Genomic DNA, 27157 nt, shown 5'->3' with positions numbered 1-27157 from the left:
GCTAACACAGGACACCCAATCTTCTACAGCTTCCGCTCGGAACCTTGACGCACCATCCTCCTCCAGCTTAGCTTCGGGCAGCTCTCAAGTTACCACTCGCCGCCTGCCGCCACCACCAACACTAGCACCACAGCTGCTTCACTTGGTATGTCAGAGGAGTTATTTACACATCCGTTTGAAGAAATGAGTGATGCGCAACCATTATTGCCAGAGGATGTAGATAACAGGGATATGTCTCAGTCAGGCAGCATTACACACGTACGGTGTGATGATGATGATGTTGTACCCGCTGCTGCTTCCTTTGCTGAGTTGTCAGATACAAGTGAAGAGGTTAATGATGACGATGCGTCCGTGGATGTCACGTGCGTGCCCGCTAGAAGAGAAGAAGAACAGGGGGAAAGTTCAGATGGGGAGACAGGGAGGAAGAGGAGACGAGATGGAAGCAGGGGGAGGTCGTCGCAAGGAGCTAGTGGCACAGTCAGACAGCATGCATCGGCACCCGGGGTCAGCCAGACAGCACGCCAATCAACGCTTGCTGTTGCCACCACCAGAATGCCGTCATTGCAGAGCTCAGCAGTGTGGCATTTTTTTTGTGTGTCTGCCTCTGACAACAGCAATGCCATTTGCAACCTGTGCCAAAAGAAACTGAGTCGTGGGCAGTCCAACACCCACCTAGGTACAACTGCTTTGCAAAGGCACATGATCGCACATCAACGCCTATGGGATCAACACATGAGTACAAGCAGCACACAAACTCAAAGCCGCCATCCTCCTCCTGGTCCAGCATCTTCAGCCACGTTAACCACTGCTGTCCTCCTTGCCCCCTCTCAACCATCCGCCCCTCATTCTCTCGCTTTGAGCAGTTCCTGCTCATCTGCCCAGTCAGGTGTCTGTCAAGGACATGTTTGAGCGTAAGAAGCCAATGTCACAAAGTCAACCCCTTGCCCGGCGTCTGACAGCTGGCTTGACTGAACTCTTAGCCCACCAGCTTTTACCATACAAGCTGGTGGAGTCTTAGGCGTTCAAAAAATTTGTAGCTATTGGGACACCGCAGTGGAAGGTACCCAGACGAAATTTCTTTGCACAAAAGGCAATCCCCAACCTGTACTCAATTGTGCAAAAGGAAGTAATGGCATGTCTGGCACACAGTGTTGGGGCATGGGTCCATCTGACCACTGATACCTGGCCTGCAAAGCATGGTCAGGGCAGGTATATTACCTACACTGCGCATTTGGTAAACCTGCTGACGGCTGCCAAGCATGGAATGCGTGGCTCTGCAGAGGAGTTGGTGACACCGCCACGACTTGCAGGCAGGCCTGCTGCCACCTCCTCTACTCCTCCTACTCCATCCTCTTCCATAACCTCCTCAGCTGAGTCCTCTTCTGCTGCTGCGTCTTGCTCCACATCAACGGCACCCCCTAGCTCCCCAGGTACTATTCCACATCCCAGATACGGCAGTGTCACGCCGTCTTGGGTTTGACTTGCTTAAAAGCAGAGAGTCACACCGGACAAGCACTCCTGTCCGCCCTGAACGCACAGGTGGAAAAGTGGCTGACTCCGCAGCAACTGGATATCGGCAAAATGGTTTGTGACAACGGAACAAATTTGTTGGCGGCATTGTTGACACATGTTGGGCAAGTTGACACATGTGCCGTGCATGGCACATGTGTGTAATCTGATCGTACAACGCTTTGTGCATAAGTACACAGGCTTACAGGACGTCCTGAAGCAGGCCAGGAAGGTGTGTGGCCATTTCAGGCATTCCTACACGGCCATGGCGCACTTTGCAGATATCCAGCGGCGAAACACCATGCCAGTGAGGCACTTGATTTGCGACAGCCCGACACGTTGGAATTCAACACTCCTAATGTTCGACCGCCTGCTCCAACAAGAAAAGACGTTAATGAATATTTGTATGACAGGGGTGCTAGGACAGCCTCTGGGGAGCTGGGAATTTTTTTGCCATGTTACTGGACACTCATGCGCAATGCCTGTAGGCTCATGCGTCCTTTTGAGGAGGTGACAAACCTAGTCAGCCGAACCGAAGGCACCATCAGCGACATCATACCATTTGTTTTCTTCCTGGAGCGTGCCCTGCGAAGAGTGCTGGATCAGGCCGTAGATCAGCGTGAAGAGGAAGAGGAAGAGTTGTGGTCACCATCACCACCAGAAACAGCCTTATCAGCATCGCTTGCTGGACCTGCGGCAACGCTGGAAGAGGATTGTGAGGAAGAGGAGTCAGAGGAGGAATGTGGCTTTGAGGAGGAGGAGGAAGACCAACCACAACAGGCATCCCAGGGTGCTCGTTGTCACCTATCTGGTACCCGTGGTGTTGTACGTGGCTGGGGGGAAGATCATACCTTCATTGAGATCACTGAGGAGGAGGAAAGGGAAATGAGTAGCTCGGCATCCAACCTTGTGTAAATGGGGTCTTTCATGATGTTGTGCCTGTTGAGGGACCCTCGTAGAAAAAGGCTGAAGGAGAACGACCTGTACTGGGTGTCCACGCTACTAGACCCCCGAAATAAGCAGAAAGTGGCGGAAATGTTACCAAATTACAACAAGTCGGAAAGGATGCAGCATTTGCAAAATGAATTAAAGAGTATGCTTTACACAGCGTATAAGGGTGATGTCACAGCACAATGGGAATCTAACAGGGGAAGAGGTGAAAGTCATCCTCCTCCTCCCACGACCACGCCGGCAAGGACAGGCCGCTTTAAAGACGTGTTGTTGATGGAGGACATGCAGAGCTTTTTAAGTCCCACGCATCGCCACAGCCCTTCGGGATCCACCCTCAGAGAACGACTCGACCGACAGGTAGCAGACTACCTCGCCTTAACTGCAGATATCGACACTCTGAGGAGCGATGAACCCCTTGACTACTGGGTGTGCAGGCTTGACCTGTGGCCTGAGCTATCCCAATTTACGATAGAACTTCTGGCCTGCCCCGCTTCAAGTGTCCTGTCAGAAAGGACCTTCAGTGCAGCAGGAGATATTGTCACTGAGAAGTGAAGTCGCCTAGGTCAAAAAGCCTAGATTACCTCACCTTTATTAAGATGAATGAGGGATGGATCCCGAAGGGACTGACAGTGGGCGATACATTCGACTAAAAAAGGCCTGATGAGATGAGCTGCCTTGGGCTAAAAATGGTCCACACGCTGCTGTATTTTAGCTCTGAATGCCGGTTGACTTGCGTGACTTATCCGCCACCAACTAGGGTTCAAGCCGCAATGTTTTAGGGCACTTTCTGCCTGGGAAACAAACATCAATTTTTATGGCCGCTGCTATAGCAGCGGCTGCAACAATACCTAATTTTTCAGGCATGTGTACATGCCTAATTGTTTGACCCCTCTGGTGCTGCACTGTGGCTTCAAAAACCAAACCAAAAAAAGGCACATAACAGGGATTAAACTGATAGGAATAGTACTACTTAACACACCACTCCTATCTGGTGGCACATTAGATTGCACGCGCAGTGCCACAAAATTGAAGTAGGAGGACCGACCAAGTATCTTTTTCCATCTCCCGGTTCCTAAAATCGATGCCATATACACGTCCCCTGATTCTCTTGGGCGCCAGCTCGTTATTCTCTTTTTCACTTCACTAGGGACACTTTACTGCACTATGGGCACTTCGACCCACTCTTTGTCTTGCACACTGTTGGGAAATCAGGCAGTCATCTAAACATTTAGATTGAGCTTTAGCTTAGAAGACCCTTGAAGGTGTTTAAGGAGATTAGTTTAGAGGATTCTTCTTAGACCTCTCTGAGTCTTTATAGCCCTTCTACCTATCCAGCATTTCTGGAAACTAGCTAAGAGAAAGGGTGGCTGTGTGTCTGCGATACATTTAACTTTATATCACCTTATTGACACTTTATCACTCCGGTCTCCATACTCTCTGCCTATACCCATCTATTTAGAGGGAATTTCCTTGCCCCTGGCAATATTATATAATAGGTAATAGTATTACCATTATTACACAATTAGGTCTCTGAGGACAGGTGTCAATCCATATCTGCCAAGTGACCCTATGTAGGGGGAAACAGTCCCTTTTCTGCTCTGTGTCAGTGTGTATCAGGGATCCTTAGGATAGGTGTCAATCCATATCTGCCAAGTGACCCTATGAGGGGGAACAGTCCCTATTCTGCTCTGTGTCGGCGTGTATCAGGGGCTCTGAGGACAGGTGTCAATCCATATCTGCCAAGTGACCCTATGTAGGGGGAACAGTCTCTATTCTGCTCTGTGTCAGTGTGTATCAGGGGCTCTGAGGACAGGTGTCAATCCATATCTGCCAAGTGACCCTATGTAGGGGGAACAGTCTCTATTCTGCTCTGTGTCAGTGTGTATCATGATCTCTGAGGACAGGTGTCAATCCATACCTGCCAAGTGACCCTATGTAGGGTGAACAGTCCCTATTCTGCTCTGTGTCAGTGTGTATCATGGTCTCTGAGGACAGGTGTCAATCCATATCTGCCAAGTGACCCTATGTAGGGTGAACAGTCCCTATTCTGCTCTGTGTCAGGGTGTATCATGGTCTCTGAGGACAGGTGTCAATCCATATCTGCCAAGTGACCCAATGTAGGGGGAACAGTCCCTATTCTGCTCTGTGTCAGTGTGTATCAGGGTCTCTGAGGACAGGTGTCAATCCATATGTCAAGGTGTCAATATGTCAGGTGTCAATCCATATCCATTGTGATTTATGCCCTTTATGGAGTAAAACCAGACTCTGCATCAACTGTGTAATTTTCCTTGTTTTGCCATGGATCCCCCTCCGGCATGCTACAGTCCAGGTGTTAGTCCCCTTGAAACAACTTTTCCATCACTTTTGTGGCCAGAAAGAGTCCCTGTGGGTTTTAAAATTCGCCTGCCCATTGAAGTCAATGGCGGTTCGCCCCGTTCGCCGGTTCGCGAACGTTTGCGGAAGTTCGTGTCCGCGGTTCGTGAACCGAAAATTTTGTGTTCGCGACATCACTAGTTATGAGGGTATTGAAGTAATTAACTTTTGCAGAGGAAAGAGCCAAGCTGTATGAGCTCAGCATAAATTGATAGTGGAGAAATTCAGATGCATAGTGAGACTTTCTCCAACAGCTTTCAGCAGTTCTGGAGCAGCTCAATGGAGGTATCGAGTGAGCTTGGTGTGCCAGGGTTGTTGTTGGGGGCGCCTGCGGCGTTTAAATGTACAAGGTGCCATGATGTCTAGTTGAGAGGAGAGGGTGGAATTGTAGAAGGAGCTTGCAGAACTAGGACAGGTGAGGTTTGAGATAGGTAAAAGGAGAGTTTGGAGACTAGTGGAGAAATGCTCTAGGTCAAGACATTGGAGGTTTCTGTGAGAGTGATGTTCAGACGGTGGTGTCAATTGGGTCTTAGGAAAGCCAATGTCAAAAGTCAGCAGATGGTGGTCAGAGGAAAAGGAATATTGGAGAGATTAGAGACAGTACAGAGGTTGGTGAAGGCGAGATCTATCAGTTTTAATTCTTCAAAAATAAAATCTATTCTAGAATAAGAGTCATGGGGCCAGGAATAAAACGTAAATTCTTTAACAGCAGGATTATTCAGTCTCCATATATCAAATCTTTCTTTTTTCAACAAATTATTAAAAGTTCTTGCATTTTTTTGAACTTGCTTATGCCAGGGAATTTGCCTTTTCCGAAAACTTATATATTAGGGGGTCTTGTGTGCAATTGAAGTCCCCAGCATAAATCTTTAGGCCTGCTCCGACTTTTAACACTTTCAACACTATTTAAGACTTTTCTAAATAGGTCCATAGGATTTTTGTTTGGCAAATACAGATTAACTAGAGTAAACAGTTCATCATTAATTGTACAGACAAGAATAATAAATCTTTCTTCCGGATCTAGTTCCGTACATATTACATTCATTTTTAGATCTTTAGAAAAATATTGCAACTCCTCCTCTTTTACCCTCTTCTCTAGAAGCACATATTTTTAAGGGAAATAATCTACTGACCCATCTGTTTTCATCTTGTTTACGCCAGTGTGTCTCTTGAACCATAGCAATTTGGACCGTTTTCCTTTTTCAAATAGTCTTAAAAGGCACGTCTTTTTTGTGGTATATTTAATCTTTGAATGTTTATCTTTATCAATATAACCATTGTCTAATAATGTTTTCTTGGGCAGTTTGATGAACTCTCGTAAACAATTAAATTAACCAACACAAATATACATACATAAAACATCTTCTAGTGTACTCCCTAGATAAAACAAACGCTCATACATTCTAAAGACTCTAAAGAGAGTCAAAGACCAATCTACTAGGTGGGTCTTGTTGCCCACTCTTCAACCCTTATGAAGTTACGGTGGTGGAGGCTAAGGCTCGTACAAGGGAAAAGTAAAGTCCAGCACTAATTTTCCTATATGTTTAAACATTGAACTTTATACTACTATCATAAAACACCTCATTTTCATTTCAAAATCAAGTAAACTGTTTTTGTTTATATAAAATTGCTATACATTCTTATTTTCCTTTTTTTTTTTATATCTCAGAACTCCCTATTTATTACTCATACCTAAAACTTTGGCCAATCTGACATATCTCAGACCCTTCTTTAATAATTAATGGTCACCAAACAGCAGAGCAAAAGAAAAACACTTAACGATATATATATTTCAATTGTATACGACTATTTTCGTGAACTCAAAAGCATGTACTTCCACTTTACACTGTTTCCACTGTTAAATTATTTAATTGTGACACACATCGTATAAAAATCTAATATTCTCTTAACCTATTGTGCTATATATAAGCACTAATCACTTAACTTTTTCACTCTTTTTCATTTAGTGTCTATTAACTATTCAAGAAAAAAGTTACCATTTAACAATATATGTTTACAATTTGTAGACAACTATATGCATAAACTCCATAACCATGTTATTATTTATAGTGGCATTAATAATTGTGAGTAATCACTTTTCACTCCAAACTTTTTACTCTAATTTATTTCCCTGAACCTTTAGTGTATTCACTAGATTCTATCATATACACTCTTCCTTATTGAAGTGTTAGATCGATCGAATGTGACTGACACCTTATATTCTAATCTGGTCTTATCACTTCCTTTATCTATTATATTTATATTATATTGACTTCTTTTCTTCATCCTCTTTGATTAATGGGGGGAAAAAAAATAATCACAAACTCATTCTCTCTGTCTTCTACAGTTTGTTTCAGCGTCCATTAATGTCCATGTAATTTGAATAATTAAATTCTCCTTCCCCTTCTTCTCTCCCTTTTTTTTTTCTTTTACAATAGTCCATTCATAACTTATTTTTCTTTTTTCTTTATCCATTCTTCGATCTGAATTGGGGTCTCATATGTTCTCCAATACCCCAAACATGAGCCGAAACTTCATGAAGGTACAAGATGATCTGATTTTAATGACCACACACTGGATTTTATGCAAGTCCCCACGCAAGGGGACATCCCACAGGGTGGGACACAGTACAACCAATCATTTACAGGAAAACCGTAAAACACACCAAGCACAAACATACAATCCCTCCCCTCTGCCTGTGATATAATTACTGAACACAATGAAAATACACTTTTTATACATATACTGTTACTTTAAAAATATGCATCATATTCACATACAACATACCGTACATATTCAGAATCAGCATACTTTAAATATAAACATAACCAAAAATCATACAAATCCCCCCAGTACATAAAAAGTTAGCTGGGAGTCCTTTATGACCGACCGCAAGCACCTTTTCCTGCCCAAAACAGTTCCATAGATTTGGGCTGTGCGGTCGGTCTATTTTACACAGAAAAGTCCCATTCGAATGCACAAACGGGGCCGTTCGTGCATTTAGCTTAGTATAGCAGTGAGTTCAAACTGCCGAACGGGACTTAGTCTCTGCAGCTGAAAACGGAGTGTAGGAGAAGGTAAGGGTCAGCGGTGTTCGTTGAAATGTGTAGCCGATGTGTGGCAATATCTTCCAGGGGCCATAGTCTTAAAGGGGCATTCTTCCCAAAAGTCACAGTATGTCCCCAGATGGTTCTTAAAGGGCCAGCAGCAGCACAAATCCATTATGCCCAAATCTTGTATTTAAAGGGCCAAACCTCCGAGGGACCACAATCACATGGCAAGAGGCTGGCAAATAGTCCTCTCCAGGCACAAGTGGCGATGTTAATTTCGCCACACATGCCATAGTGGTTATGGTGTTCCTTTAATAAATTCAGTGGATTGCAATTTTGAATCAGATTGTGATTTTGCCTAAATTTTTAAAATATGGAGGCATTTTCTGAGCTTAACACTTTATAGAAATGATCATTATGCTGCTTTTCATGCAATTTAAGTGCAATTCTCTTTACTGTGATTTACCAAAAAAATTATAAGAAGTAATGTCAAGCTTCTTACAAACAATGCTGATAAGTGTTCCACATTACGTGTGATATATTCACTTACATTTATTCATTTTAAATAAATATTTCTTCAGGTTCTTTTAGATGATGGATGCACTAAACTTTTGAACAGAAATTCCAAGATGTGATTAAGCTATGAGATAAAATACTAAGAGTAAACTCAAATATATCCACATGGTTTACAGTGGTGCTGGGACCGTACCACATGGCCGGCGGGTACCCTGGTCGCCCAGATCCATAGGCTGATGGGCTCCTGGAGTGATGGGCCTGGTCACAACTGTGACCTTGATAGGTCTGCCACTGCTTCAAGGCTGTAGTAGGTTTAATACTATCTTTCAAATGTTTTAATTAGAACTAATGAGTTAGTGTGTCTATTTATTTATTCATATCCCTCGAGTAAGGCTTCAAATAAATGTAACACTTCAAAATGCTGATGTGATGCCAATAAAAATTATTAACATCATACAGCAAATTTGGGGCATTTACCTACCCTGATTCCGCCCGAGATCGGGTTCAGCAACTCAGGTCGCAATGGGGAATAAGGCTAAAAAGCTTAAAACCCTCACGGGGGACGGCTTCTGCTATATCGCCGACCTCCTAAAGTCACGGTTTAGGCTCAAAATGGCACCGCAAACGGACCCACATTATACATCCTCTGAGGAAGAACTCCTTGATGCACCTGATGACATACCCTGTGCTGAGAGCATAATCACCCCTCAACGAGGGGAAGACCTGACAGCCCCAGCTACAAAGGGGGATATCAAAGCTCTGATGACAAACATAAGAGCCTTCTTTAACGCTGATCTGAATATAATCCGTGAGGATACAACAGTGGTGACAGCCAGAGTACAGGCTAACGAGGATACCATCACCTCCATTGCCCAAAAGCAATCATGCACCAACAAGGTATTGCAACAACTCCAGGCATCCCTCAAAAGCATGCAGGTTAGACTGGATACCCAGGATAACGCGAGGAGGTGCAATAACCTCAAAATTAGGGGTATAGACCAATCCATTAGATAGAACATGAACTGCCTCATTTTTTACATCGGTTATTGGCTACCCTAGTGCCACAACGCTCTGCAAAGGGTATTCAGGTAGTTGGCTGCTTCAGACTTGCTAAGTAGAACAGGGCACCGGCTGGGGTACCCCAAGGTTTTCTCATGTTTCCCACTGCTTCACCACAAGATGGCCCTGTAGGAAGCAATAAAATCCAGAACACTTCTTCAGTTTGAGGAGATGCAACTCCAATTCTTGCATGACTTATGTTGCTCCACCCTGGAATGGAGATGGTGCTTTCAACAGGTAACAAAGACCCTGCGCTCTGCAAACATCAGCTACAAGTGGGGCCCCTCTCGAGCCCTAATAGTCAACAAGGATGGACGCAGACATCAGCTTCCCACCGCGGAGGACTCCGCTGCCTTTCTTCAGGGACTAGGCCTTACCCTATCTCCAGACAGCATTACACGTCCAGGTCACAGTTGGGACGTACACAGGATTGTCATTTTTACCCCACGCTCTGCAGCTGACACCGGCTGAAACTGAAGAAGCACCAGCAGCCACATGGAGACTGGCTGACTCCTTCACCAGTCCCAGATACTTGCTAATTATGGTTAATTACTGGTCTTGTTATTTTAGAGTATCGCTCAGCACTGTTAGAGTCCCCAGTTTTTTATTTTTCATTTTTAATTTACACTGTTGATCCCAGATGCCTGCACACCTTATAAGATCTGTCCTAATAAGAGGACATAGTAACCGGCGATCCCCTCACTCCCCCCAAACGCTCAGGGGTAATTGAGTGTAATTTAACAGTTAACACCGCCGACTGACCACATTATTGTTTTTTTTACAACACGATTACTGCTTCTTTATTTAAGACCCATAGGGCTGGGCCTCCCTCCTAAGTTTGTGGTCTCAGCAAAATTAATAAGCCCTACATTATTTAGCATAATGCATAAATATAAGAAGTATGTAATTTACATTTTATTTGTGTGTCTTACCACTCTACTAGTACACTTCAACCTGACACGCTTAACAAGTGTATTCTATATATTAACAAGTAGGTATGCCAAGGAAATTTGAGCCTGAAATGGTGTCTTGGTCCAATGAAAAGTCAGTTATGATTTGATTTCTTGGAAGAGCGGAATGTAAATCATACAGTTATTTACAAGTTCATAAGCACATTAGGAGAGACCTATTAATGTGTTCTGTTCTAAAATTTTAATTTTGTCTAAAGTACTAAAATTGGGGCAATCACCATGGAAACCAGTGGAATCAGCAGGCACATTCCATCTGTGACTCTTCACATATTTGCACTTAGAACACTTAAATAATCTCCCCCAGTATGCACTGGGGGAGGAGTAAGTAGTAAATACAGAAGTGTGCAGTTGGAGATGGAATCTCAATCTGGAGTGACGAAGGTTGCCTACGCCTGGTCTAGTGAGGTTAATTTAGTGGAACAGATTGAGAAGCAGTCTTCAATGGAAGTGACTAATGGGAGAAGAAGGTGTAGGTAGCCGGGGTCTAAATTGAGTGACTAGTAGGAGTTAGATAAGGTAATATAAGTATGATAGTATAGTTGCAACAGGAATCAAGAAATATTGTGTTTCATGTGGGAGTGTGTAGTGTAGGCTGAGGTCAAGGCAGAGTGGGTATTTTAAGTCGGAGCTGGGAAGGAGTCACATCAGATATGGAGTCAAGGAGTTACAGGCGGAGGAAAAAGCAATATATAGGTATAGTGGAAGTTCTTGCATAGCATTCTATTGTCCATACAACTATTTGCTGGCTTTGCAATGTTCTGAATAGCTGTAGCTACATGTCAATACCTTAAAGTGCTAGATAGTAGTTATATTTCTAATACAAATCCGTATATACCATTCCGTCTAGTCCATTTGCTTGCCCTCCAACAGTGTGTTTATGCTGTGGTTGAAGTCAGCCACTGACTTTTCTAAAAAAAAATATTTTTTTTTAATATACTTAAATGTTTTATTTGTAGATTTAAAGAGTCATTATGTATATATAGCCTACTAAGGCATTTGCAGCAATCTGCCACAAATTCACACATAAGTGTTGTTAAATTTAATATTCTTTCCAGAATCATAAAACACTTGATTAATATCCTTTAAAGAATAGTGCAATTTTGAAGTCAAAGTTTTTACAGCAATGTACATAAACAAACTAATCTTGCTTGTGTATTGTAATATTTTCCAGAGAGTGACTAGATATCAGCTCTCTGCATACTATTCAGTTGATACCTTTTCATTTATAGAGTCTTAGACACACCGGTCGCTATGGGAGCTTCCCTATGGATTTATAAGCCATTAGTCAAGACATTGACAGTAGACGCAGCAACTTCCTAGGCATACAAAGGGCTCAAGTACAATTTATTCATGAACATATAAGGTGGATTAGTTATGTTATGCGAAAACAAGGGGCTGGCTGCACTCACCTGAACATGCTTAAATGGGGTGCTGCTGGGGGCCAATAAGTACAGTAAAAATGAAAATCCAGCGCACTCCCTTATCTACTAAACAGCTCCTCCTTTGTCCGTGTCTAATACGCATGCACGGTGAGCGCCGCAATCGTATTAGGACAACCCCATAGTAAAGCATTGAATCAGACACTGGATGTCTCCATGCAGAGCGTGATAACAATTTCAATTGCAGGGTTAAACTGACAGGTGCACTGCACCTAGAACACTTCAACGAATGGTCTGGGTGCCTGTAGTTTCCCTTTAATGAATTTGCTGCCTTTATTTGTAGTTTGTTAAAGCAGTCATTTTAACTATTTATCATAGAAACTAATGATCTGTAAGAGGAGTGAGGGGGGCTCTAGGGACAAAGGATGTGGGAAAATATATCATACTTATTCAGGGCCAGATTGGGAGCCCAGTGGGCCTGGTGCTGACAATTATGAGGGGCCTAAGTACAGAATCTTATCGACCAAAAACACTTAACACTTAAAATATGCTAATCTCTAATTCATGCTTTCATCTTAGCACTCACATGTCCACTTGTCTCCTTACTTTCTTACTAGCAGGCAGAAGCTTCTGGTATGCAGTCTTAGACAGAGAAAAGGTGGATGTAGTGAGTGTAGAAGAAAGGGAACATGCCAAAGTCAGCATTACCTTAACTAATTTAATTTCAGCTAATCCATGCAAGTTTTGTTTCCATATATCTCACTTAAGTTTCCATACTTAAGCAAGAGTATGGGAAGAGTAGTTAGGGTTGCCACCTTTCTTGGAAAAAAATACAGGCCTTACTAATTTGCATAACTAATTATGTATGCTTGACATGATATTAATCACAAGGAGTGTCAAAAGAGAAAATGTTGTAAAAGATTGATTGTGATGTATAGATGGATTGCTCCCAGTTTCTCCAAGTGTCTGTGTCCCCATGTCACTAGGGGACATTGTGAGACATGGGGACACTGAGACACTTGGGGACACTGGGAGACTTGGAGACACAGACTATGTATTACAGTGTCCCTATGTATCTGTGTTCCCATGTCTCCCAGTGTCCACATGTCACAGGGGGATACTGGGAGACATGGGGACACAGACACTGTCCTCAAGTGGCACCATGTGTGTCTAAGTCCCCATGTCTCCCAGCGTCCCCTAGTGTCTCAGTGTTCCCTTGTCTGTGTCCCACATGTGTGTCTGTCACTGTGTCTCCAAGTGTCTCAGCATCCCAAGAGGTCTCACTGTGTCTCCATGTCTCGGTGTCACCTAGTGTCTGTGTCCCCATGTCTTCCTGCAGCCTTTACCTTATCCCTCACTTCCCTGAGCTGTAGGCTGCCTCTGCAGGCTGGAAGCTGCTGTCTGGATCCTCTGTGCTGTGTAGCTGCTCCCCCGCAGATCAGTAGAGAGATGCAAGGATATGTTGCAACTTCCTATCCCTGGCTCTCTCCACACACACAGCGACCCCTACAGGCTGGTGCTGGCATTGCAGAGTAATCTCTGTTTATACTGAGAAAAATACCGGCATTTGTATTGCCGGTATTTTTGTAATATCGGCACCGGTCTGGCAGCCTTTTTGTTTGTTTTAAATCAATGGGCTGCAGCTCCATGTTAATCCGCCCTGTACTTATTGGGATACTGAAATCAGAAATTCTTCGTTTTTAACTTTTGAGTGATGTAACATATTGTCATAACACAATTTTAAAGGTTGAATCTCTAAATGTTATGTACTACTCATTTGGCAAATGCAAGTCTCCAAAGACAATACAAAATAAGCAGCATATTCCATACTAGCACAGGGTCTCTATGAATCGCATTGTGATGCAAAATATTACAAATGTTTGGTGTTGATAATAAATAAATTAAAAAAAATAGTAAAAAGAAAACATTGGCTACTGCACTACTTGTTAACTTGGAATTACTACATGGTTAACGTTTTAAATTACACTACAGATGAGGTTACCCAATATTTACATAAGGGAACAAAGCCTGGATTTAGAATTTGAAAGAACTGTGTATCTATTATGTGCTGTATTTACAAGAGAGTCATGCTTTTGTGGATTTAGAATGGTTAGGTTAATTTTGTAGAGTGGAAACTTGCATGTTACACAAACATAACTTTTAGTATTCTGAGATTAGTAGATATCCTGTTTATTTACCATAACTTTCTAAACAGAGTTCATATTCTGACAATGATATTCTTATTTCTTTCTCAGCTACGGCATCTGGCCTTACCAGTTCTTCAAAAAATATGGGATTCCTGGTCCTAAACCTTTGCCTTTTATTGGGACATCCCTTGAAAACAAGAAGGTAAGTGCATACTGCCTCACTGTAATTGATGAAGAAGTGGTTTTGTGGTAATTTTTAAGAAACGCTATTAACTGGATGTGTATTGTAGTACATAACATCTCCGATATTGAGCGCTTGTTTACAATCGTTTCGCTACTTTTTATTGTCCAAGTGCTACTTGGCTAAAATGCCCGCTGCTTCTGTTAACAAGTAGTCTGATTACGGACTGCAAAATGTTAACAGTAGTGACAGGGGGTTACTAGCTGCTCCTATTATCGTTTATTGGAGCTGTTCACTGCTACTTAGCGACTGCTTTCCAAACCTGTTGCTAACCCTAAAACCTCGACACTCAGCAGCTAAACCCCTGTTGCTTATGTTTTATCAGCCTTCCAAAGCTTGCCTGTTGCTACTGGCCACAGAAGGTGACGTGCACATAAACATGTTTTTATTTCTGTTGCTTTACCAGCAAGCTTTTTTTTTTTTTTTTTTAAGGGGTTACATTGGGGGAGGGCAGGGTGTGAAGGGGTTACATTGGGGAGGGCAGGGAGTGAAGGGGTTATACGGGGGGGGGGGGAAAGCAGGGGATGAAGGAGTTACATGGGGGGAGAGCAGGGGATGAAGGGGATACATGGGGGAGAGCATGGGGTGAATGGGTTACATGGGGGGGAGAGCAGGGGATGAAGAGGTTACATGGGGGAGAGCAGAGGGTGAAGGGGTTACATGGGGGGGAGAGCAGGGGGTGAAGGGGTTACATGGGGGGAGAGCAGGGGGTGAAGGGGTTACATGGGGGGGAGAATAGGGGGTGAAGGGGTTACATGGGGGGAGGGGGATGTCTGGGTGCTGTGTCTTACCTTCATTGAATTCCCTGGTGGTCCGGTGGGTTACCTCTCCAGTCTGCAGCTCCGCCGGGTGCAGAGCTGCAGACTGTGTAATAAAAGTCTCGCGAGCACCCAGAGTTTTGCCATGGTAACGCTCTGGGAGTTCGCGAGACTTCTATCCCACGGTCTGCAGCTCTGCACCCGGCGGAGCTGCAGACCGGAGGTGCTGGGCAGACTGATTGGAGGGAGCCTGGCGGCATACAGGGCAAGCCGCCGGGCTCCCTTCAGGTGTCAGTCTGCTTGCCTGACTCCCCGGCAGCCCTGGATGTGTGGGTCAGTGCGACCCACTGGGAATCGCCCTGCGACCCACACTTTGGGAACCGCTGGTCTAGATGCTAGGAGATGCTGGACCTTTGTAACTCCTTACTCCATCAAGACTATATGCCCATTCCTGAGTGGACATTTTGTAAAAAAAAATCCAAGCAGAGTTTAAAAGACTATGTATGTATGTATGTATGCATGTATGTATGTATAAATCATAACAGCTTGCCCTAGGTTAGACCCCACTGAGATCTTAAACAAGTTTTACTAAATTATACCACTGCAGAGTAAATGTATAACATTTGCATATCTGACTAATCTCACCCACAAGGACAGTCCAGAAATGAAATGTCAGGCTGGTGCATTTCAAATGTCAGGCTGGTACATTTCTATACATGAAATGATTTCAGTGATGTTTAATAATTTGCATGACATATACCTACCATATTTTAAGATTATATTTTGATACACAAAATCCTTTTTTTCCTCTTGTAGTCACATGTTGCTTTGATATTTGGTCAGTGTGGTGTCACAATTGCCAAAGTGCTTTATGTGAATGGAGCATCTTCTCTTAATTGTAGTTTATAAGAGTGCTGAGTATTATTTGAAATTGGCACTTTTATAACAAATTTCAGTAACACCTACCTAACTGTCAGATGGCAGAAATTTTTTTTCCTGGTTCCAGAAGCTCCATGGAGTTATCCGAAGTATCAGGCAAGCTCTGCTAGAGTGCACCGACCTTCTCCCGAAAGTAAAAGTGTGTCTGTCAGTGTGCACTTCCACAGAGCCCAGTGTAGCCCTGCTTTCAGCCTGGAGAACTTGGGCAGAAAACTGTAAGCATCCTGACTTGTTTGCATTCACAACTCAAATTCAAAGGCTCCTCAGTGACAAGCCTCTAACTGGTAACTTCCCGCTGGCAAAAAAGGGAGGATGTGCAAAGGCTACACACAACTATTTTGCTAGCTGTTTTTAGATATACGCCTATGACAAAATGCCAATATTAATGCATGTTTTCATTGGAAGTATATCTATAAATTGTTAAAAAAAAAACAAAATAAAACAATTTCCATTGGAATGGTCTTTTAAAGAGGTTATAATTGTTCAAAGGTCACTGGTGCCTTCCTTCTGTTCATTGTTAAATAATTTTTCATGGTATAAAGTAATGCCAGTCCTCAGCAGCCCATCCCCCTCTGTGCTGCTTGGGCTAATGAGGAAGCATTAGCTTGAGCAGCAGTTGACACTGGTGTTTGTTTTAGAGTGTCTATAGCTTATCACTGTGACGAGACCAATCTCGCCACTGTGTAATGGAGGAGCCTGGTTGCCCTCCTGCTGCCTTTAGACTTGATTTTCCCTTGCAAAGACATGAAAGCCGGGTCAATTGGTGCTTGCCCTGTTTGAGCGGTGATACCCCAGATAGCTATGCCATGGAGCCCAATCGTATAATGAAAGACTTTGGCTCCATGGCAATTGAACTGTATGTGTGTGGTCTGAGCGCCATTCAGTAATAATGTGTGCTCAGACCTAAGCTATCTGGGGATATGTTGCATGTCTGTATTTTATGTAATAAATGTAACCTTATGTATTTTATTGTATTTTACTGTCTCTTTACTGCCATGTGCTTAATGGAGTTTTGCCTCTGTCCTTGGAGATAATTGGATTACTTCCCAATTATCTCCAGGACAGAAGACTCTGTGGAACTGGTTTTGGGCAGAAAAGCCATGCTTCATTTGGTCACAAAGGACTACAATCTATATTTTAAACCACTGGACGAATTTGTATGATGTTGACGTATGCTTGTATTTGGAGTATGCTGATTCTGAAAAAGTAAGTTTTATGTGAATGTGATGCATACTTTTAAAGTTTTGAATAATGTGGAAAAACTGTGTTTCTCTGCTTGTGATAATTACATTACCCATTTTGTAAGGTAATTGTATCACAGGCAGAGGGGAGGACTTTGTGTGGGAGTGTCTGAGTTAATTGTACGTGTTTATTGGTTGTTTTCCAAAACCCTGTGGGTGGTACTAATGTGTATATAAGAACAATAAACCCACAGCTCTGTCTGTTCACTGTTTAACCCTCAACAAAGAGATTTGTCTTGTTTTTGGTGGGATTTACTGTATGCTGTTAGAGACTAGTGATGTCGCGAACATCAAATTTTCGGTTCGCGAACGGCGAACGCAAACTTCCGCAAACGTTCGCGAACTGCCATAGACTTCAATGGGCAGGCGAATTTTAAAACCCACAGGGACTCTTTCTGGCCACAATAGTGATGGAAAAGTTGTTTCAAGGGGACTAACACCTGGACTGTGGCATGCCGGAGGGGGATCCATGGCAAAACTCCCATGGAAAATTACACAGTTGATGCAGAGTCTGGTTTTAATCCATAAAGGGCATAAATCACCTAACATTCCTAAATCACAATGGATATGGATTGACACCTGACATATGACATATTGACACCTTGACATATGGATTGACACCTGTCCTCAGAGACCCTGATACACACTGACACAGAGCAGAATAGGGACTGTTCCTCCTACATAGGGTCACTTGGCAGATATGGAATATGGATTGACACCTGTCCTCAGGGACCCTGATACACACTGACACAGAGCAGAATAGGGACTGTTCTCCCTACATAGGGTCACTTGGCAGATATGGATTGACACCTATCCTAATGATCCCTGATACACACTGACACAGAGCATAATAGGGACTGTTCCCCCTACATAGGGTCACTTGGCAGATATGGATTGACACCTGTCCTCAGGAACCCTGATACACACTGACACAGAGCAGAATAGGGACTGTTCCCCCTACATAGGGTCACTTGGCAGATATGGATTGACACCTGTCCTCAGGGACCCTGATACACACTGACACAGAGCAGAATAGGGACTGTTCCCCCTACATAGGGTCACTTTGCAGATATGGATTGACACCTATCCTAATGATCCCTGATACACACTGACACAGAGCAGAATAGGGACTGTTCCTCCTACATAGGGTCACCATTTTTAGCCCAAGGCAGCTCATCTCATCAGGCCTTTTTTAGTTGAATGTATCGCCCACTGTCAGTCCCTTCGGGATCCATCCCTCATTCTTCTTAATAAAGGTGAGGTAATCTAGACTTTTTTGACCTAGGCGACTTCTCTTCTCAGTGACAATACCTCCTGCTGCACTGAAGGTCCTTTCTGACAGGACACTTGAAGCGGGGCAGGCCAGAAGTTCTATCGCAAATTGGGATAGCTCAGGCCACAGGTCAAGCCTGCACACCCAGTAGTGAAGTGGTTCATCGCTCCTCAGAATGTCGATATCTGCAGTTAAGGCGAGGTAGTCTGCTACCTTTCGGTCGAGTCGTTCTCTGAGGGTGGATACCGAAGGGCTGTGGCGATGCGTAGGACTTAAAAAGCTCTGCATGTCCTCCATCAACAACACGTCTTTAAAGTGTCCTGTCCTTGCCGGCGTGGTCGTGGGAGGAGGAGGATTACTTTCACCTCTTCCCCTGTTAGATTCCCGTTGTGCTGTGACATCACCCTTATACGCTGTGTAAAGCATACTTTTTAATTTATTTTGCAAATGCTGCATCCTTTCCGACTTGTTGTAATTTGGTAACATGTTCTTCCCCCCAGCCACGTACAACACCACGGGTACCAGATAGGTGACAACGAGCACCCTGGGATGCCTGTTGTGGTTGGTCTTCCTCCTCCTCCTCAAAGCCACATTCCTCCTCTGACTCCTCTTCCTCACAATCCTCTTCCAGCGTTGCCGCAGGTCCAGCAAGTGATGCTGATAAGGCTGTTTCTGGTGGTGATGGTGACCACAACTCTTCCTCTTCACGCTCATCTACGACCTGATCCAGCACTCTTTGCAGGGCACGCTCCAGGAAGAAAACAAGTCGTGGCGGTGTCACCAACTCCTCTGCAGAGCCACGCATTCCATGCTTGGCAGACGTCAGCAGGTTTACCCAATGCGCAGTGTAGGTGATATACCTGCCCTGACCATGCTTTGCAGACCAGGTATCAGTGGTCAGATGGACCCTTGTCCCAACACTGTGTGCCAGACATGCCATTACTTCCTTTTGCACAATCGAGTACAGGTTGGGGATTGCCTTTTGTGCAAAGAAATTTCGTCCGGGTACCTTCCACTGCGGTATCCCAATAGCCACAAATTTTTTGAACGCCTCAGACTCCACCAGGTTGTATGGTAAAATCTGGCGGGCTAATAGTTCAGACAAGCCAGCTGTCAGACGCTGGGCAAGGGGGTGACTTTCTGACATTGGCTTCTTAAGCTCAAACATGTCCGTGACAGACACCTGGCTGTGGGCAGATGAGCAGGAACTGCTCAAGGCGAGAGACGGAGTGGCGGATGGTTGAGAGGGTGCAAGGAGGACAGCAGTGGTTGACGTGGCTGAAGATGCTGGACCAGGAGGAGGATGGCGGCTTTGAGTTTGTGTGCTGCTTGTACTCATGTGTTGATCCCATAGGCGTTTATGATGTGCGATCATGTGCCTACGCAAAGCAGTTGTACCTAGGTGTGTGTTGGACTTCCCACGACTCAGTTTCTTTTGGCACAGGTTGCAAATGGCATCGCTGTTTTCAGAGGCAGACGCACAAAAAAAATGCCACACTGCTGAGCTCTGCAATTACGGCATTCTGGTGGTGGACACAGCATGCGTTGATTGGCGTGCTGTCGGGCTGACCCCGGGTGCCGATGCATGCTGTCTGACTGTGCCACTAGCTCCTTGCGACGACCTCCCCCTGCTTCCAACTCGTCTCCTCCTCCTCTCTGTCTCCCCATCTGAACTTTTGCCCTGTTATTCTTCTTGCCGAGCGGGCACCCACGTGACATCCATGGACGCATCATCATCATCAACCGCTTCACTTGTATCTGACAACTCAGCAAAGGAAGCAGCAGCGGGTACAACATCATCATCATCACACCGTACGTCCATGTGTGTGATGCTGCCTGACTGAGACTTTTCCCTGTTCTCTACATCCTCTGGCAATAATGGTTGCGCATCACTAATTTCTTCAAACGGATGTGTAAATAACTCCTCTGACATACCAAGTGAAGCGGCTGTGGTGCTAGTGTTGGTGGTGGCGGCAGGCGGGTGAGTGGTATCTTGAGAGGTGCACGAAGCTAAGCTGGAGGAGGATGGTGCGTCAAGGTTCCGAGCGGAAGCTGTAGAAGATTGGGTGTCCTGTGTTAGCCAGTCAACTATGTCCTCAGAACTTTTTAAGTTCAGGGTACGTGGCCTCTGAAAACTGGGCATTATTCTAGGGCAAAAGGGGGAATCACAGCACCACGACCATGATGGCCCCTGCGTGGTGGCCTGCCTCTGCCTGTCATTTTTTTTTTGGATTAGTGGTACTATGCGTGCAAACTACTGTGAGACCAGATATGAATGGCACTGTGCAGTGGCAGAGGTTGGCAGAGTACACGCTGTAGGCCTGACACACCCGCTTGAAGACAAGTAACTGCTATTCAATCTATTACAGTGAAAAAAAGTTTTTGGGTTTTTGAATGCACGCTATTGTGCCACCAGATATGAGTGGCAATGTGCACTGGCATAGGTTGGCAGAGTACACGCTGTTGGCCTGACACACAGACGCTTGCAGACAACTTACTGCTAATTAATCTATTACAGTGAAAACATTTTTTTTGTTTTTAAATGCAAGCTATTGTGACACCAGATATGAGTGGTGGCACTGGGCAAGTGGGCACAGTATCCACTGTGAGCCTGACACAGAAGCTGGCAGGCAGGCAGGCAGGCAACTGCAATTAGATTACACAAAAAAGAAAAAGCAGACTGATGTTCTAGCCCTAAAAAGGGCTTTTTGGGGTGCTGTCCTTACAGCAGAGATCAGATGAGTCCTTCAGGACTGTAGTGGGCACGGAATACACTAGCCTAGCTATACATTTCCCTATCAAATGAGAAGCAGCTACACTTTCCCTCCTCTATCTAAGAATGCAGCTTCAGAATGAATCTAAAATGGATGCTGTACAGGAGGTGGGAGGGTCTGGAAGGGAGGGTCTGCTGCTGATTGGCTGGAATGTGTCTGCTGACTGTGAGGCAGAGGGTCAAAGTTTAGTCAATGATGACTAATAGGGGGCGGATCGAACCGCGCATGTGTTCGCCCACCGTGGCGAACGCGGACACGCTATGTTCGCCAGAAACTATTCGCCAGCGAACAGTTTGGTACATCGCTATTAGAGACTGATTGCCAGGAGTGTAAGCCGCTTGGGTGCTTTTCCTGTTCAGTTGCTAGCAGCTATTCGTGAGGTTCCAGTTTGGGAGTTTGGAGTGCTACTTGGTAGCCTGTTCGGGAGTTTGGGGGTTCTGCAGTAGCTGTGCCTGTGTCTCTGGAAGGGGAAGATCTACTAAACGGCTGTTAACCCCTTTTATGCCTGGGGGTGCCGTTACAATCACAAAAAGTGAACCTAAAGTGTAAGTGCACATTTTATCTGCCTCATTGTTATTGAGACATCTTAACCTACTACACTATCATTTCCCATTATCTCTCCTCTTGTAGTTACATATATCTTCAAAGGACATCTCAGGCACTATACCAATCCTTCTCTTTTATCTGTCTTTAATCTATCACTGCCATGCATTGCTGGTATGAATTGGTATGGCTAAGGTAGAGTGTTCCTTAGCCATTCTTTCGGTGGCTGCTGTGTTGTGAGTTACAGGGACCCTGTATTAACTGCTTAAAAATAAAGGGACAGTGCCAGTGGACTCCATGCACGTAAACCAATTCAATGAGATTAAATCAATATAGTGCCTACAGTGTCCTTTTAAGAATTTATGATATTTACCTGTGTTGGGTAGCGGTATTTTGTTTTCAGAGTGCTTTTTTATTAAAAACATTGTTTGTTTTTCAGGGTCTTTTTGAATTTGATATGGAATGTTTCAAGAAATATGGACGTGTATGGGGGTGAGTTAAGATCAATCAGTTGATATATTTACAACTCTCATTTATGATGCAATTGCGAATGGTAATTCCTTGTGTTAGATAAGAATTAAATTAACTTTTATATATTCCTCCTATAGTAGATTAAAAGTTGTTATATGTATTTTATTTAAATGGTTACTCCAAGCACCATGAACACTTCAGTGAATTGAAGTGGTGTTGGTTCTTGGGTTCTGTATGTTCCGCATTTCAGTTTGAAATGCTGCACATTCAGTGGCATACATACCGCGGTCGCAGGGATCGCAGCTGTGACCTGGCCTGTCACTCCAGGGGGGCCTGCTGCCCTGTGGACCCCCGCGACCGGGTACCAGCTGTCACGTTTTGCGGCCCCGGCCCGCGCGGCAAACCGCCAAGGCCACGCATTAAGGGGTCCATCGGGTGGCCCATGCTGTCAGGGCTACCCGATGGATATGGATTGTCAGGGGCCTGATCAGCGCTGGGCACTTTAACAGCACGACCGGGCCCCCTGTGATTACGTTACTGCTGGGAGGAAGTGACTGCATGACACTCCTCCCAGCTATCAGAGCCCGCGCGGAAGGAAGGAGGAGGAGGGAGTCAGAGTAGGAACTCTGACTCCCATCAGGCTGAACCCCCACTGGACCCCAGGGAAAGTCACAAGGTAGGAAACATTTTCTATATGTCTGTGTGTGTGTCTCTGTACATGTGTGTGTCTCTGTACATGTGTGTGTCTCTGTACGTGTGTGTGTGTGTGTCTCTGTACGTGTGTGTGTGTGTCTCTGTATGTGTGTGTGTGTCTCTGTATGTGTGTGTGTGTGTGTCTCTGTGTGTTTGTGTCTCTGTTCGTGTGTGTCTCTGTACGTGTGTGTGTGTCTCTGTACGTGTGTGTGTGTATGTGTGTCTCTGTATGTGACATTCACTGAAAGAAGGCTGAGTGCATGTAGCAATCATTCCACCATCATAGCAAGTCCTACACAATTAGATAGTTCTAAAAGTTGCTTGTCACTGCATACCTGCACACTTGATATAACTGAATTTTCATTTGCCAGTTGCTAGTGGGTAATTGGGAATTTTGAGCGTTACATAGTGAATTTTCTATGGATGTGTGTCTGTGTCTCTGTATGTATGTGTGTGTGTCTGTATGTGTGTGTGTCTCTGTATGTGTCTCTATTTATGTGTTTGTGTGTTTCTGTATGTGTGTGTGTATTTATGTGTCTGTGTGTATGTGTTTGTATGTGTGTCTGTGTGTATGTATGTGTCTGTGGGGGTGTGTGTTTGTGTGTGTCTGTATGTGGGGAGGGCACAGATCGAGGGGGGGTGGGGACACTGATCAGTTTCACACCGGGGCCCAATGGATTTTGTGTACGCCACTTTGCACATTCATAGATATTTAAGTTGTTGTCGGAGGCGTTGCTTCATCTCCAGCAACATCATTAGTACAAGTGTTCTGGGCTGGTTAATGCCAATTCTGTGTGTATTCTAGGCAGAGAAGGCCATTTATTGACTGAGAGTGCTCAACTGACACTCAACCAGTAATTGAGTGGGAGTATGGACATCCAGCTTCTGTAGAACTGCAGAAGCCAAATGCCAATCCTGCTACTCATTCATTTGCAGCACAATGTAGTTTGAAGTTAAGAAAACCATCGTGGGATTCATGGCATCCAGAAGGACCAAGGTAAAAGGACTGTGTATTCTGCTGAAAGAAGTACTTTCTGGGAAACATAGTTAATTTATCAATTTTCTACAGATGGAAACTGCTTCCAGAAACCTTTATTATGATTCTTGATGTTCAACTGTAGTATTTGAGAAATATCAGAGGTTAAAAAGGATTTTTTTCAAGACATTTTTCAATTTCACCTTAAAGGGACACCAAAACAACTTTAGCTTAGTGAAGTAGTTTCGGTGTATAGATTATGCCTCTGAATTTACCCGGCTCAATTCTCTGCCATTTAGGAGGTAAATGGTGCAAAAAAAATGTATATGGTGCTAAAAAAATTACAGGAGAGTCTCAAAATGTGCCTTGGCAGTAGTAATTAAGAAAAACATATGCATTATATAAGGTACAAGAAAGTTATAAATCTGAACTTCTTTTTCTCTAAACAATTTAAAAGTTGCGGTTTCAAAATCATTCCTTTAGTAGCAGTGCCATAACTCACACGTGTATTACAGTCTGAAATTTTTTTTCTTATTTTGCCTCCAGATTTTATGATGGACGTAAGCCAGTGCTCGCTGTTCTGGATCCTGTAATCATTAAATATATCTTGGTTAAAGAATGCTACACCATATTTACCAATAGAAGGGTATGTTGCAAACTTATAATATCCTCAGACATTTTCCTAACTCTGCTATATCCTAAACTGAAATGTCTGCTTTAGAACTCGTTTCATTTTTCTATTTAATGATCAGCTTTTCTTTTACAAAATATTTCAGACTGGAATTGGCATTTTTTTTTAATTCTTTATTTTTGCAGTGCTTATAGTGGTTACAGGCATACATATGGTACCCCAACAGCATTCCATATGCTGATTTCAAGACATTAGTTACAGTAGGGGGTAGATAGACAATGCACTTTTTTGTTTTTGTTTGAGGTTACGTAAAGATAACAAGCTAATAGGTGTTGCTTTATGGTATAACATGCTAGGTTAAAATTGCGTCTAACTCAACTAGTTGCACATCAGATTGTAGTTATATTGCCATGACAGTAATCTAAGACAATCTAAGACATAGAGGTTGCTTAACAAATTAAACAAGAAGGGCATCCAAATGACGCTCTACCAGACAGTACATAGTTGTAGAAATCAACAGTGCATGCAATTTAACATGAGGGACATATCTCTTTCACCCAAGCAGTGGTTAATGCCAGTATGGTTGTGGGTGTAACATATCAGTGATAGGCACTCAGTAATTGAAAAGACAGGGTTGCACATATGTGTGAAAGAAATGCTTTAGCATTAACATTCATGCCCTCCTGTTTAACGTCATATCATGCTTGCTGCTATGCTAAAAAAGGCCTATTAACTCAGTCTATTAACTCACAACTTAGTAGCTCACGGTCTGCCCTAGCGTTATTGTTCATAATATGGGCTAACATACATGCAGCTGATATGCCTCTGGCGTGGCAGAGGTTAAAACTAAACAATTATGCATTATGTGTGGAGCTGAAAAGACTCTGCTAATCTTAAGGGGGATCAATAACATAAAATTTTTACCTTGCTATCATTTTTTTGTGTTTGTGTATGGCGAGCAGTAAACAGCATGCCTAGTTGTCTGCAAGATGCATGCACGTTTATCTCGAAATGTACTAGTTGCGCTTAGCGTTTTTCAGTATTAAGTTATACGGATGCTAGCATTAAGTTATACGGATGCTAGCATGCTCATCTGTGTGTATGTGTTTGTATGTGTGTCATGTACTTAAACAGAAAACAATTTTGCTTTTAAGAGTTATAGACAATGCTAAGCAGCTGCTAAACTTATGGAATTTTCTAGTATGCTATAAACTTAGAGAAAACAAACATGCTTTGCTTTTTAGAAGCTGAGTCTATGGTGGAGATAGTCACTGTGGTCTGGTGTTCTCCCTGGTGTCAGCCGATGCCTTCTTTAGTTTGTCGGCAGTGGCCTGTCTGTGGATTCCGGCGGTCCGCAGTTGTGTGGGTGGGATTGTCACTCCACCTCCGGTCTGGTGTGCAGGCCTGCGTCTCATGGCTGCAAACTTTGCCGTTTCAGGGGCCCGAGCGTTCTCCCTGTTTATGAGGGTCGGAGGCTCTGGTGGTCAGCCTTCGCTTGTGGTGCCTGTGTCTCCGTGCTTGTGGGCGGTGTGTGCGGGCTTTCGGCTTTGCGATCTGCTGCCCTGGTGGGCCAGGGGCAGTATAAGTGGACTGGCTTGGTAGCTTTGCGCCTAGGAGTTTCCCCCTCACCTCTTGCCGCCGGCAGTTCCGGTTGGTCGCTTGTTGCGTTTCAGGCCGGTCTGTCAGGGCTGCCAGTTGTCTCTCTCTCAGTGCTTCTCAAAAGTGGTGAAAGATTGCTTCTAGACGCTGCGAGAGGGTTGGTTGTTGCTTGTGTGTTAGCAGCTTGCCCTGCTTGTTTCGCGCTCTTTCGGCCACCATCTTAGGGACGCCATGTGGAGAGCTGTAACTCCGTTGGTCGGGTTCATGCTTGTTTTGCGGTCCATGCGGTCCATGGGGGGGTGGGGGGGTGGGAAGGTAGGCACTGAGTGTGCTGAGGGGTCCACTCGAGGCCCTGCCGTCGCTGAGAGCGGCCGTCTCTCTCTGGCCTGGTCCTGGGTGGGCCCCATTTGCTTTTGCGGGTTCCCAGGGAGGAAATGTCTTGTTATTGGTAGCAGTCGATTCCCTCGGGCTTCCCCGTCATCCCTCATGCTTTCCTGCTGGTGATCGCTCCGGTTTGCGAGGTATTTACCTCTGATTAAGTTGCTTTTCGTTAGGAGCTGATGCTCGGTGCGTCTTTCCAGCTCGGCGGTTAGGCTCCGCCCCTGGAATAGGCATTTTTAATGTGTTTGAGATTGTGTTTATTTATTATTGCTAAATCTACATTGTCTTCATGAAACAGACAGTGGCTGTGAACTCTCAAACAAGACATGAATGAACCTACAGAATGGTTTATATTAGCTAAACTAATAGTTTAAGTTATGCTTATTTTTAAAACATTAATTGAGATAGATGTATCCAGAGTAAAGAATCTGTATGACAACATTGAACGAGGACCTGCAAAGACCTCCTGATGGACATCGCTGCTGGGGGTTGGTAAAGGTGAAATTACTTACCTGAACCTGTCCCTTGCAGGCATCTTTCTCGCTGTGGCGGACACCCCAATGGGAAGAGGGCTTTTGCTGCCAGAGATTCTTTTCACCCAATGTAGAAAAGAGTAGAGCTGCAATAATCCTGGAAGCGAGAATCCTAAAATGTAGTGAAATAGCTGTTCCCTACAGACATT

At 44.2% G+C, this 27157-nt stretch overlaps 1 protein-coding gene across 1 annotated transcript in view; it reads left to right on the top strand.

Moving 5' to 3' along the window:
• The window catches only part of LOC134570829 (cytochrome P450 3A8-like), a 168992-nt gene that overhangs the window by 25685 nt on the left and 116150 nt on the right, over positions 1–27157 (top strand). Inside the window, exons 2-4 of the mRNA XM_063428809.1 lie at positions 14064–14157; positions 22164–22216; positions 24411–24510. Coding sequence (XP_063284879.1) covers positions 14064–14157; positions 22164–22216; positions 24411–24510 — 247 coding nt within the window. The remainder of the gene's footprint in view (positions 1–14063; positions 14158–22163; positions 22217–24410; positions 24511–27157) is intronic.

This window comes from Pelobates fuscus, chromosome 8 (genome assembly GCF_036172605.1).
Source record: "Pelobates fuscus isolate aPelFus1 chromosome 8, aPelFus1.pri, whole genome shotgun sequence".
NCBI lineage: Eukaryota > Metazoa > Chordata > Amphibia > Anura > Pelobatidae > Pelobates > Pelobates fuscus.
Note: the sequence above shows the minus strand (reverse complement) of the source record. Positions and strands in the feature narration are given on the sequence as shown.